Here is a 14,691-nt window from a genome sequence, read left to right as displayed (position 1 = left end):
TTATAGTCCTCGCCGATACCAACTACTAATACCGACAAAATTATTATTATTCTTATACAGGATTTATATAGCGCCAACAGCTTGCGCAGCAATTGTTTTGTTTACACTTCAGCTGTCGGCAATGATACATTTATTTTCAATTTTTTTTCTTCTTAAAGCGGGGGTTCACCCTCAATTTGAACTTTATATTACTGGGGAACAGACTGACCTCATTTGATTTAACTATGTTCCTTAAAGCGGGGGTTCACCTGAAAAAAAAAATGTTAACATTAGATTGAGGCTAATTGTGGGAAGCACAATCGGGTGTTTTTTTTTTCAAATCAATGCAGTACGTACCGTTTTAGAGATAGATGTTCTCCGTGGCTTCCGGGTATGGTCTTCGGGACTGGGCGTTCCTATTTGATTGACAGGCTTCCGACGGTCGCATACAGCGCGTCACGAGTTGCCGAAAGAAGCCAAACGTCTGTGCGGCTCTATACGGCGCCTGCGCACCGACGTTTGGCTACTTTCGGCAACTCGTGACGCGCTGTATGCGATGGTCGGAAGGCTGTCAATCAAATAGGAACACCCAGTCCCACAGACCATACCCGGAAGCGGCGGAGAACATCTATCTCTAAAACGGTAAGTACTGCATTGATTTAAAAAAAAAAACACCCGATTGTGCTTCCCACAATTGGCCTCAATCTAATGTTAAAAATGTGTTTTTCGGGTGAACCCCCGCTTTAAGCTTCACGCATTAGTAACACAATTTGGCCACACCCACTGTTCATCACAGGACGCTACATGTCCCAGGTCTTTTACAACCCTATAGTGTATACTGGAAAAAAAATTGCTGTGCTCTGCTAAAGTGTTAGGGGTTGGCTTGATGAAAAGGTGGCAACCCTAGCCTAGGTGAAGTGGTGAGAGCAGGGGCGTAGGCACAGAGGATGGTGAGTGAAGGGGGCCTTAGGCAAGGTAGGTTGTAAGGAAAGGGGGCCTTAGGCAAGGTAGGTTGTAAGGGAAGGGGGCCTTAGGCAAGGTTGGTTGTAAGGGAAGGGGGCCTTAGGCAAGGTAGGTTGTAAGGGAAGGGGGCCTTAGGCAAGGTAGGTTGTAAGGGGAGGGGGCCTTAGGCAAGGTAGGTTGTTAGGGGAGGGGGCCTTAAGCAAGGTAGGTTGTAAGGGAAGGGGGCCTTAGGCAAGGTAGGTTGTAAGGGAAGGGGGCCTTAGGCAAGGTAGGTTGTAAGGGGAGGGGTACAGATGTTGGTGGTGACAGAAGGGGGCATGGAAGTATGGAGAGAGAGCGGGGGGAAGTGTGCAGCCCATTGTATATTCTGTATGTATTGCTAACTTCTAACTTCTCCTTCTAACATGAATATATTCAATTTACGCTTTCACCACAGAGAAAGTCTCAAGGTGACACCTGCTATCAAATGTAAAGAAATAAAAAGCTATACTGTTGACTTAGCTTGTGACTTTGACTCTTTTCTTAACTTATAATCATGGGGCAGTGCATTGTGGGAACTCGCATAAAGTCATCTACTGCCCCTCTCATTGTGACTTTCAGCTGAGATGTAATATCATGAAGAAGATGCAATTGGCTTAGAAAGTGTTCCGAACAAGTAAGTAAAACTAATTTTATTAGGCTTAACTATAGCATGGGGTGACCTGCTGAGATGTAAATAGCACAGTCATGGGGTCTTTTAATAGCCAAAGTGGGTCAGTGTATTGGGTCATGGAAGGTATACAATATTATCTTTATGTCTAACAAATGAATGTCATATGTAACCAAGGAAACATTGATCAATATTACTTTCTTTGATCTCCAGAACCATCTGACTGTATCACAGGATCCGGCCCATTGCCTGGGACCATATACTGACCTATAGGGCCAGATTCACAGTCGAAATACGCCGGCGTATCTACTGATTATTTTCAAATTTGCCGCGTTGTATCTTTAGTTTGAATCCTCAAACCAAGATACGACGGCTTCTGGTTTCGATCCGATACTGCTTCGTACGCCTTCGGATCGTAGGTGTAATACTTCGGCGCCCGCTGGGTGGAGTTTGCGTCGTTTTCCGTGTCGGGTATGCTAATTAGCTGTTTGCGGCGATCCACAAAGCTACGCGCGCTCGTCGCATTCTCTTACGTCGTCGCTAGTCGGCTTTTCCCGGCGTAAAGTTGCGGCTGCTATTTCTTGGCCTATCTTTAGACTTGCCATGTTAAAGTATGGCCGTCGTTCCTGCGTCAAATTTTGAATTTTTTTTTTTTGCGTAAGTCGTCCGGGAAAAGGAAAGGACGTAACGCACGTCGCCGTTCAAAATATTACGTCGGTGCGACGTCATTTCGCACAAAGCACGGCGGGAAATTACAAAACGGAGCGTGCGCAGTACGTTCGGCACGGGAACGCGCCTAATTTAAATGATACACGCCCCATTTGAATTAGGCGGGCTTGCGCCGGACGGATTTACGCTACACCGCCGCAAGTTTACAGGCAAGGGCTTTGTGAATCAAGCACTTGCGCTGAAAACTTGCGGCGGTGTAACGTAAATGGGATACGTTGCGCCGCCGGAATTGTACATGAATCTGGCCCATAATGACCATATTTGTTTTATGATAAGTGCTACTTTTACAGCTGCAACTGATTTTGTACATAGCATGCAAGTTTAAAGTCTCATGCCGCGTACACACGACCATTTTTCGGGTTGTAAAAAATGACATTTTTAATGGTCTAGAAAAAACAACGTTTTTTCCAACCCGATCGTTAAAACGGCCTTGCCTACACACGATTGTGAAAAAAAAATGCTCTAGCAAAGCGCGGTGATGTACAACGACACTATAAAGGGGAAGTTCCATTCGGATGACGCCACCCTTGGGGCTGCTTTAGCTGATTCCGTGTTAGTAAAAGACGATTTGCGCTTTTCAGTCTGCTACAGCGTGATGAATGTGTTTACTCCATTAACGAACGCTAGTTTTACCAGAACGAGCGCTCCCGTCTCATAACTTGCTTCGAGCATGCGCATTTTTTTCACGTTGTTAAAGCCCACACACGACCATTTTTTACGACGTTAAAAACGACAACATTAAAAACGTTGTGAAAAATTAGAGCATGTTCGAAATTTTTAATGCCCATTTTTTACATTGTGAAAAATGCTCTGGAGCCCACACATGATCGTTTTTAATGACATTAAAAAAACGTAATTTTTTACAACCCGAAAAATGGTCGTGTGTACGCGGCATAAGTGTTTAATTTTGGATATAATAGAATACAATATATAACCAAAAGTATTGGGACACCTGCCTTTACATACACATGAACTTTAATGGCATCCCAGTCTTAGTCCGTAGGGGTCAATATTGCATTGGCCCCCCTTTGCAGCTATAACAGCTTCAACTCTTCTGGAAAGACTGTCCACAAGGTTTAGGAGTGTGTCTATGGGAATGTTTAACCATTCTTCCAGAAGCGCATTTGTGAGATCAGGCACAGATGTTGTACGAGAAGGCCTGGCTCACAGTCTCCATTCTATATCATTCCAAAGATGATCTATTGGATTGAGGTGCAGGTCAGTCAAGTTCCTCCACCCCAATCTCGCTCATCCATGTCTTTATGGACCTTGCTTTGTGCACTGGTGCGCAGTCATGTTGGAACAGGAAGGGGCCGTCCCCAAACTGTTCCCACAAAGTTGGGAGCATGAAATAGTCCAAAATGTCTTGGTATGCTGACGCCTTAAAAGTTCCCTTCACTGGAATTAAGGGGCCAAGTCCAACCCCTGAAAAACAACCCCACACCACAATCCCCCCTCCACCAAATGATTTGGACCAGGGCACAAAGCAAGGTCCATAAAGACATAGATGAGCTTGTTTGGGGTTGGAGTAACTTGACTGGCCTCAACCCAATAGAACACCTTTGGGATGAATTAGAGCGGAGTCTGCGAGCCAGACATTTTTGTCCACATCAGTGCCTGACCTCACAAATGCGCTTCTGGAAGAATGTTCAAAAATTCCCATAGACACACTCCTAAACCTTGTGGACGGCCTTCCCAGAAGAGTTGAAGCTGTTTTAGCTGCAAAGGGTGGACCAACTCAATATTGAACCCTACGGACTTAAACTGGGATACCATTAACTGGTTGCCGACCAGCCGCCGTCGTTTTACGGCGGCAGGTTGGCTCCCCTGCGCGAGAGCCCATAGCTATACATCGGCTCTCGCGCAGGCCACTAGGGGTGTGTGCGCGCCCCCCGCTCTCCCCCGACTCCCGTGCGCGATCGCCGCCGGGCACACGCGATCGCTCGTTACAGAGCAGGGACCGGAAGCTGTGTGTGTAAACACACAGCTCCCGGTCCTGTCAGGGATAGAAATGCTGATCTCCTGTTCATACAATATATGAACAGAAGATCAGTCATTTCCCCATGTCAGCCCACCCTACAGTTAGAACACACCCAGGGACCATACTTAACCCCTTCCCCGCCCCCTAGTGTTAACCCCTTCACTGCCAGTGGCATTTTTATAGTAATCCAATGCATTTTTATAGCACTGATCACTATAAAAATGGCAATGGTCCCAAAAATGTGTCAAAAGTGTCCGAAGTGTCCGCCATAATGTCGCAGTACCGAAAAAAAATCGCTGATCGCCGCCATTACTAGTAAAAAAAAAAATATTAATAAAAATGCCATAAAAATACCCCCTATTTTGTAAACGCTATAACTTTTGCGCAAACCAATCAATAAACGCTTATTGCGATTTTTTTTTTTACGAAAAATATGTAGAAGAATACGTATCGGCCTAAACTGAGGAAAAAAAATGTTTTTTTTATATATTTTTGGGGAATATTTATTATAGCAAAAAGTAAAAATTTTTTTTTTTTTTCAAAATTGTCGCTCTATTTTTGTTTATAGCGCAAAAACTCAAAAAAACGCAGAGGTGATCAAATACCACCAAAAGAAAGCTCTATTTGTGGGTAAAAAAGGACGCCAATTTTTTTTGGGAGCCACGTCACACGACCGCGCAATTGTCAGTTAAAGCGACGCAGTGCCGAATCGCAAAAAGTGCTCTGGTCTTTGACCAGCAATATGGTCCGGGGGTTAAGTGGTTAAAGTTCATGTGCGTGTAAAAGCAGGTGTCCCAATACTTTTGACAACATAGTGCATGTTCCTGTACATGTCTGGCCCTATATGCAAGCACTGCGTATTTCCGCCTGTCTTTCACCCTGTGCCTCTCTAGCACATTTAGGCACACATGCACCGACCGGCCTCACCGCTGCCAGCCCGTCGAACTCTATGGGAGGCTGCATGTTGCTGCAGCTGGACAAGGCTGGATGATGCACCTAAGGATGGTAACATTTAGGGCAGTGTGTGCCCAGGAATGAATGCCCAGAACACAGATTTGGATCAATGAGATGACTCTCCCGCCGAGAATTTTCTAAATTGCTTTTTAAACCTCAGCAAACACATAAGTGAGTTACATTCTAATCTTATGAGCTGCTAATGTAGTCAGCCAAATTCTATTAGTCACTCTTTAAATACACATGATCATACAGGATGTCTTCATGTGTTAAATCTGACAATTTGGTTGTTGTGACAAAAGTCAGAAATGGGTCATCAAATACACATCCATGCTTTAATTCATTTACATCGATCTCATCATCTGACTCTGACACTGCAACTGAAAGTAATGCTCAGTCCACACATACTGTACACTCTAATGGGAACTCTTAGCATTTTCCTTGAAATCTATTTATATTTTAAAGTAGAACAAAAGGCAAAACTTATTTTTTCATTTTGGATATTTTTTATTTATTTTTGTCCTCTGTGTACCGTTGGGCAAAACTCCCAGCTGTCCCTGATTTGTCCCTCATTCCTCCTCCTCTGTCCCTCATTTTGATCTGATCTATATACGGTAGCTGTATATAAAATGCACTTTTATATCAAAAAGTGTTTTCCAGTGCTAAACCTTTCATCTGATTTCTAAATTGCTGCATTTGTAAATTTCAAAAGTCAATATAAAGCCAATCTTGTTTTTTTGTACAGTTCTCCTTTAACCACTTAAGCCCCGGACCTTTAGGCAGCTAAATGCCCAGGCCAGGTTTTGCGATTCGGCACTGCGTCGCTTTAACAGACAATTGCGCGGTCGTGCGATGTGGCTCCCAAACAAAATTGACGTCCTTTTTCCCCCACAAATAGAGCTTTCTTTTGGTGGTATTTGATCACCTCTGCGGTTTTTATTTTTTGCGCTATAAACAAAAATAGAGCGACAATTTAAAAAAAAATTAATGATTTTTACTTTTTGCTATAATAAATATCCCCCAAAAATATATAAAAAAAACTATTTTTTTCCTCAGTTTAGGCCGATACGTATTCTTCTACCTATTTGGTAAAACAAATTGAAATAAGCGTTTATCGATTGGTTTGCGCAAAATTTATAGTGTTTACAAAATAGGGGATGGTTTTATTGCATTTTTATCAATATTTTTTTTTTTACTACTAAGGCCCCTTTCACATTGAGGAGTTTTTCAGGCGGTAAAGCGCTAAAAATAGCGCTGCTATCCCGCCTGAAAAACTCCTGCACTGCAGACTCAATGTGAAAGCCCGAGGGCTTTCACACTGAGGCGATGCGCTGGCGGGAGACAAAAAAATCTCCTGTCAGCAGCATCTTTGGAGCGGTGAGAGGAGCGGCATGTATACCGCTCCTTCACCGCTCCTTCCCATTGAAAACAATGGGAACCGCGGCAATACCGCCCGCAATGCGCCTCTATAGAGGCGCATTGCGGGCGGTATTAACTCTTTATCGGCCGCTAGCGGGGGTTAATACCGCACCGCTAGCGGCTGATACCCGCGGCAATTCCGGCTGTATAGCGCCGCTATTTTTAGCGGCGTTATACCGCCACCGCAGCTCCCGCCCCAGTCTGAAAGGGGCCTAATGGCGGCGATCAGCGATTTTTTTCCTGACCGCGACATTATGGCGGACACATCTGACAATTTTGACACATTTTTGGGACCATTGTCATTTTCATAGCAAAAAGTGCATTTAAAATGCATTGTTTACTGTGAAAATGACAATTGCCGTTTGGGAGTTAACCACTAGGGGGCGCTGAAGGGGTTAAGCGTGACCTTATATGTGTTTCTAACTGTAGGGGGGCGGGGATGGACGTGTGGCATCATTGTGGTGGTTGTAAACCCCTCCTTACAACTTGCACCTACACATAAGCCTAGATTAAAGCTTACCTGTAGGTGCAAGAAATATCTCCCTAACCTACACGGTTAAGGAGATATTTGCAGTAAGGACTGCACCGATGTCTACGGCGCATGTGCGCCGCAGACAACGGCGCAGGCGCACTGAGTGTGCCGTTTTTGTGAATGGGGTAATGGAGGGTTAATGCTGTAATCCTGCGCATGCACGGGGATCTGCTGGTCCCGTGCGCATGCGCAGGAGTGACGCCATTGCCGCTCCAGCCAGTCACAGGGCCGGAGCGGCGATAAAAGGAAGAAGATCGGAGGAGACATGGCGGCGGCGGCGGCGGCGGAGGGGACCGAGGAGGACTTTGGTGGCTTCGATCTCAGGTAAGTCAATCTTGGCTCCATCTAGTGGCCATGATGTGATATTTTCCTGAAATACCTCAATTGGCAAAATGCAGCATTATGTCCACTGGATGGAGCCGTTGACCATAGAAGATAAACGTATTTGGCACAATACAGGAATATATATAAGTTTTGGGGGTTCCAAGTACTTTTCTAGCAAAAAATACAGATTTTTATTTGTAAACAACAAATTAAAGTGGAGACCAGGCCACCTACAGCCATACATCATAAGTGCATTATCAAAGACAATTTATTTTATTTTGCTTTTTATTTATTTGCAGTTATTGTAAGGATTACAGAATCTTCCGATGTGTAACAATAATGTGAATTAGGAGTCCTCTGGCTGTAACATAAGCGGGGGTAATGGTTTATAGAATCAGCGTCCTGTTTATCCAATAGCTCACATGAAAGAGGCAGCCTCATACATAGAAGATTCCTGGTCACTATTCATGAAAGCGAATTAAAAGCACCACTAAAGACAAGTAATGTTGCTTTTGTCATTTTTGGAGAGATAATTACATAGGGCCAGATTCTCAAAAGAGTTACGCCGGTGTATCTACAGATACACCGGCGTAATTCGAAATTCCCGCCGGCGTATCATGGTTTTGTATTCGCAAAACATGATACGCTGGAATTAGGCTAGGATCCGAATGGTGTAAGTCACTTACACCGTCGGATCCTAAATGCAATACTACGCTGACCACTAGGTGGCGTTTACGTTCAGGTCTCATTTGACTATGCAAATGAGCCTGATACGCCGATTCCCGAATGAATTTGCGTCGCGTACTCGTCGTTTACGTCTTATGCGTAAGCGTAAGGTTACCCCTGCTATATGAGGGGTAACCTTACGCCAGTCCGCCGTATGCCATGTTAAGTATGGCGTCGGATCCGCGTCGTCTTTTTCCGTCGGTTACGTAGTTTTCCTAAGTCGTTCTTGAATACGACTTTACGCCAATGACGCTCATGTCAGCGTCATTGACGTTTTCCGTCGTGAGCTGGAGCATGCGCACTGGGCTATTTTTCAGCCCGGTGCATGCGCAGTTCAATCGGCGCGGGGGGGCGCTTAATTTGAATACAAGCCGCCCCCTTTGAATTACGCGGCCATAGGCCAGGCCAATTACACTGCGCCGCCGCAAATTACGGAGCAAGTGCTTGGAGAATACGGCACTTGCTCCAGTAAGTTGCGGGGGCGTGGTGTAAATGGTTTACGCTACGCCGCCGCAGATTCTACGAGAATCTGGTCCCCTATGCTGATTTTTCTGCTGGTCTCAAACCAGTGGATTTATACTTATATAATGGCAAAAATAAAATGATAAAGTGGATGTAAAGCCACTCTCATCCTTTCTAAATTACTGCCATAGTGCTGATCTATAAGGATATAGATGCCTCCTGCATGTATCCTTACCTGTCAAATGTCTCCCCCTCCGTCTGTTATAAGAACTGAAAAACTGCAGATTCTGTGGGTGGGTCTGTTGTCTGGAGCTCGGTGGGTGGAGTCGTGATGTCAGTAGACTCCTCGCCCTCCTCTACACTTCCCTTGTCAACATGCATTTTTTTCCTATGTATTCCTTACACTAAATTCTGCTATGATCACTAACATCCAGTCAAACTCCAGAAAAGTAACCACATGACTTCAGAAAAGGAGTGGGGGTGGGAATTAAAAAATAATGCCTGTCTCCAGGCTAGTGCATGAGATATGTATATAACCTGTCACTCACAGCAAGGGGGAAGAACAGACTAAGGTTTTTCTCTGTAAGTCCGTTTTATTTCACTGAACAATATAAGAGGATTGTTCAGATAGCTCTGTGTGGCAAGACTGGGCACAGATGATAGGAAATCCTATACTGTACATTGTGACATCAAAAAAATAAATAAAAAATTTGGGTTTACGTCCACTTTAAGCTTGAAGTGGTTGTAAATCCTTTACAACCACTTTTGCCTACAGGTAAGCCTATAATAAGTCTTTCCTGTAGGTACCGTGAATTTCTCCTAAACTTGCACCGTTTAGGAAATATTCACCGTGGGGCAGATTCAGATAGAAATACGACGGCGTATCTCCTGATACGCCGTCGTATCTCTGAGTTCCGTCGGTCGTATCTCTATGCGCCTGATTCATAGAATCAGGTTCCGCATAGATCTCCCTAAGATCCGACAGGTGTAAGTGACTTACACCGTCGGATCTTAGGCTGCAATTCCAGGCCGGCCGCTAGGTGGCGTTTTTTTTACGCGACGAATATGCAAATGAGGATTTCTGCCGATTCAGAAACGAACGAACACACGGCGCATTTTTTTTACGTCGTTTGCGTTCGGCCTTTTCCGGCGTATAGTTACGCCTGCTATGTGAGGGGTATCCTATGTTAAGTATGGCCGTCGTTCCCGCGGGGAGTTTTGAATTTTTTACGTCGTTTGCGTAAGTCGATTTGCGAATACGGATGGACGTAATTTACGTTCACGTCGAAACCAATGACGTCCTAGCGACGTGATTTAGAGCAATGCACGCTGGGAAATTTTACGGACGGCGCATGCGCAGTTCGTTCGGTGCGGGGACGCGCCTGATTTAAATGTTACACGCCCCCTAGCCGCGGAATTTGAATTCCGCCGGGGGATTTACGATACGCCGCCGCAACTTTAGAGGCAAGTGCTTTCTGAATAAATCACTTGCCTCAAAAACTTGCCCCGGCGTAACGTAAATCAGAAAGATCCGCTGACCTATCTGAATCTGGCCCTGTATACGCATGTGCCGTCATCATCGGCACATGCCCACTGAAGAAACGGCTCGCACGTGCCGTTTCTTCAGCTGCTGTGCCGTGACCGGGGGCTCCCGCCGGTGACGTCATCGCGGCTCCGGCCAATCACAGCGCCGGAGCCCACAAACCCCGTTAGTAACATTCCGGAGACATGTCGCCTGTCACAGCGGTGTACGGGGACCGCGATGCATACAAGCTCGTTATGCCTTTGTCTTGCAGGATGAATGAGATTTGCCGGCAACTGTGACATTACAGCTGCAATAAAGCCTCATTTATGCTGCAAAAAAGTGCAAGTTGCTTCAAGATTCGGGCAGATTCTTGTGCCTCGTACACACGACCGGGTTTTCCGTCGGGAAAACTGCGAGGAGAGCTTTTGGTGAAAAATAATGCTATGGAAAAAGCCGAGATGTAGATGGACAAAATTGCATTCTAAAACACATGCCACCTTTTTTGTTTCTAGTGCCAGTGGACAAAGCATCAAGAACTATAATCCAGGCGCTGACCCCTTTGTGAGAAATTCAGACTTCTTTCGCTACGCGACATCTGACAAGCGGAGGCTGTTTGGCGTAAATCCTGAGTGTACTGTACAAGCCAAATCTGGTGATTGGCTGTCAACTGCTGGCTTGAGAAATTACCATAACTTTTCAGATTTCTACCTCCGGTTCCAAACTTCAAAAACTGCCACCGTCATATATGCGCCGACAGAGACTTCCTTATGTCATTCCCATAAAATTATAATCATCTATAATAATGGAGTCTTGGATTTTGGTATTTTTGCTTGTGATTATTATACTTTCCAGGTTCCTCTTAGGGTCTTGTCTGAGTGCATACATTGACTACAAACTTTCCAAAAGGTTCCCCAATAGGCCAATGAAAGACTGGAATGATTAGAACCATGGGCGTAACATAAGGGGTTACAATAGCAACCCCACCCCTAGCTCCAGGGGGCCCCTGCAGCCTCCCTGTCATATTATCATATCCTCCACAAAGTCCAGCTTCGATTTGCCCAAGGGCCCCACAGCCACGCTCCAGTACTGGGCTTCCACTTTGCCTTCCATGGTCCACACCCAGGGGCGGACTGACCATTCGAGCACTCGGGGCAGGGCTGTCTTAATGAGAGGGCACACCTGGGCACTGCCCCCAAAGCAGATGGTCCTTGAGCCCACGCTGCCCCAAAATTGGGGGGCCCATGATGGCACTGAGAGTCATAGATACCTACTTGATGTCTTTTTACCTGCACTGTCATCATTGTAGGGGCCCCAGAGCATTACTTTGCCCAGGGGCCCATGATGCTATTAAGAGGGCCCTGACTCGGGGGGCACCATCAGGGTGTATGTGTATATTGTATGTGTATATTTTGTGTGTATATTGTGTGTGTATACTGTGTGTGTATACTGTGTGTGTATACTAGTAGGTAGATTCAGTAAGAGTTAGGTCGGCTTATCAGTAGATACGCCGACCTAACTCAGAATCTAAGCCGACTTATGTTTAAGCGTATGCTCAAACAGAGATACGCTTAAACATATCTAAGATAGGACGGATTGCGCCGTCCTATCTTAGGTTGCAATATTGAGGCTGGCCGCTAGGTGGCGCTTCCATTGCGGTCGGCGTAGAATATGTAAATTAGTAGATACGCCGATTCACGAACGTACGCCCGGCCGCCGCAGTACATTTACGCCGTTTCCGTAAGCCATTATCAGGCCTAAAGTTATTCCATCTATTTTAGATGGAATAGCAATGTTAAAGTATGGCCGCCGTTCCCGCTTCGAAATTTTTACGTCGTTTGCGTAAGTCGTTCGCGAATAGCGATTTACGTCGTTTACGTCCACGTCTAAATCAATAGGTCCATACGGCGTACTTAGCCACAATGCACACTTGGAAATGTAGGCGCCCGGCGCATGCGCAGTAAAACAGATCGTCAAAAACGTAAGGTCAAGCCTTATTAACATAAAACACGCCCCCCTTACACACATTTAAATTCGGCGCCCTTACGCCCGCCCGCTTTAGGCTACGCCGCCGTAACATAGCAGGCAAGTACATCGTGAATCATGTACTTGCCTAGCTAACTTACGGCGGCGTAGCCTAAACACGCTAAGCTACGCCGCCGCAAGTTTAATCCTTTCTCTCTGAATCTACATATGTGTATGTATACTGTATGTGTGTGTGTATACTGTGTATGTATACTGTATGTGTGTGTGTATACTGTGTTGCCCCATGATCTATTGCCTGGGGGCCCCATAATCTCCTATTGCCCGGGGGCCCCATAATCTCCTATTGCCCGGGGGCCCCATGAGGTGTCAGTCCGCCCCTGTCCACACCCCTCCGTTCTCATTGGCTGGGGGCAAGCTGTGAGCCATTTCCTGAATGGAGAGGAGCCCAGGGGCTAGGTCAACTTTTGCATCGGGGCCCACAAGCTTCAAGCTACACCTCTGATTAGAGCCAACTCATCCCTTTTAATTACTGTAAAGTTTTTTTCCAGTTTTGACCAGTGTTAATTTAAAAAAAAAAAAAAAATGTTACTGTAAATAAAATATATAAAGTTTATGTTATAATTTCTCCCATTTAAAATGACTCTAACATGATGTTTCTGGTATAAAGCATGGGAACATTATTTCCAGTGAAAACAAGTTTTTTTGTTCCTTTTCTTGTGATGCAATCCTATTTTTTTTTTAAACAAATAAAAACTGATATAGATAAATAAGTAAATTTATATTAATGGTAACATTTTTAATAATAATAAAAAATCTGCAGAAAAATAATAGCTAAAGGGAGAGGAGAAGAAGGAGTTGATTGTTTGCTTTAGACTTTTTTATTTTTTTATTTCTACAGTTCTTTATGGTTTTCAGGTCTGGGCAAATGATGTCATTCAGCCCAGGAGTCCTCAGGAGAGAAGGAGGGGTCTTCTCAGGTGTGCACACCTTCCTGCATGCATGCCTAAGCTATAGGCAGATGGTTATTTCTCAGCAAAATAAAACATGGAGATATGGATGAATGAATGAGTTTGCTTTAAATGCAAAAAAAAAAAAAATATTAAATTGTGTTTTTGGTTTCTTGTGCTCAGAAGCAGTGTAGTTCCCCTTTAAGTGATAGCAAAAGCAGATCAATGGTCCTAACTTAGATCTACATATACATTAAAATAGTAAATACAATGAAACAATACATTGATTCATTTTATTTACTCATTGACACTTGCAGACTATCTACAAGTAACATTTTACATAGGAGCAGCAGCACCATTTTGACAGCAGCTTCTTCTGTGTAACACAAAGCATTTACAGGCTGTCATTTTGACAGCCAGTAACTGCCGATTCTGGTGGCAGGGGGGTTTATTTCCTTTTTTAATTTGGGGAAAAAACTGTTAACAATGTGACAAATATGCTTTTGGCATAAGGATTGCTTCAGGAGAGTTGGAAGGAGCTTTCATAATGCTCAGGAGGAATTTAAAGCTACTACATCTTTAAAGCGGGAGTTCACCCGAAATATTTTTTTTAACATTAGATTGATGCTCATTTTGTCAAGGGGAATCGGGTGTTTTTTTTAAAATCGAAGCAGTACTTACCGTTTTAGAGAGCGATCTTCTCCGCCGCTTCCGGGTATGGTCTTCGGGACTGGGCGTTCCTATTTGATTGACAGGCTTCCGACGGTTGCATACATCACGTCACGAGTAGCCGAAAGAAGCCGAACGTCGGTGCGGCTCTATACGGGGCCTGCGCACTGACGTTCGGCTACTTTCGGAAAATCGTGATTGCGATGTATGCGACCATCGGAAGCCTGTCAATCAAGTAGGAACGCCCAGTCCCGAAGACCATACCCGGAAGCGGCGGAGAAGATCGCTCTCTAAAACGGTAAGTACGGCTTCGATTGTAAAAAAACACCCGATTCCCCTTGAGCCTCAATCTAATGTTAAAAAAAAGGTTTTTGGGTGAACCTCCACTTTAAAACACACCATCATTTCTCCTCCCATATTCACTCCAATGAATGTCTAATTCTCCAGATTTTTACCAAAATTTCAGAGAACCTAAAACTTTCAATTTCACTCGTCCCTACTGTTTGTTCATTGGACTGTAAAGCCTTTGTATACACTTTACGATTGTTGGCCAACTGAGCGTCTGATTTTTGTCTTAAAGGCGGGTGCCAGAATCTTGTCTTGCATACTAAAGGCCCGTACACATGGTCGGACTTTCGGCCAACAAACTTCAAAATCTGCAAGTTTTCAAATTTGTCTGATCGTGTGTACGCTCCATCGGACCAACTTTTTCGGGTTTCCTCAGACAAAAAGTTTGGTCTGCAAACGGACAAACTTTACGTCAACAAAAGTCCGATGGTGCCTAGTCCGACCGTGTGTACAGCAAGCCATCGGACTTTTGTACAAAGTGCAAATACGCATGCTCAGAAC

General features: G+C 44.7%; 1 protein-coding gene across 1 annotated transcript; it reads left to right on the top strand.

The window, feature by feature from the left end:
- Positions 1-1,469: 1,469 nt before the first annotated feature.
- SMIM38 (small integral membrane protein 38) lies at positions 1,470-11,208 on the top strand. Its single transcript, XM_040327807.1, has 2 exons — positions 1,470-1,597; positions 10,756-11,208. Exon 2 carries the CDS (start codon positions 11,046-11,048, stop codon positions 11,184-11,186), a length of 141 nt encoding a protein of 46 aa, XP_040183741.1. The 5' UTR covers positions 1,470-1,597; positions 10,756-11,045; the 3' UTR covers positions 11,187-11,208.
- Positions 11,209-14,691: the final 3,483 nt, after the last annotated feature.

The sequence above is a fragment of the Rana temporaria genome, chromosome 11 (genome assembly GCF_905171775.1).
Source record: "Rana temporaria chromosome 11, aRanTem1.1, whole genome shotgun sequence".
Taxonomy (NCBI): Eukaryota; Metazoa; Chordata; class Amphibia; order Anura; family Ranidae; genus Rana; species Rana temporaria.
The sequence above is the reverse complement of the archived record's forward strand: the minus strand, read 5'-3'. Positions and strand labels throughout refer to the sequence as shown.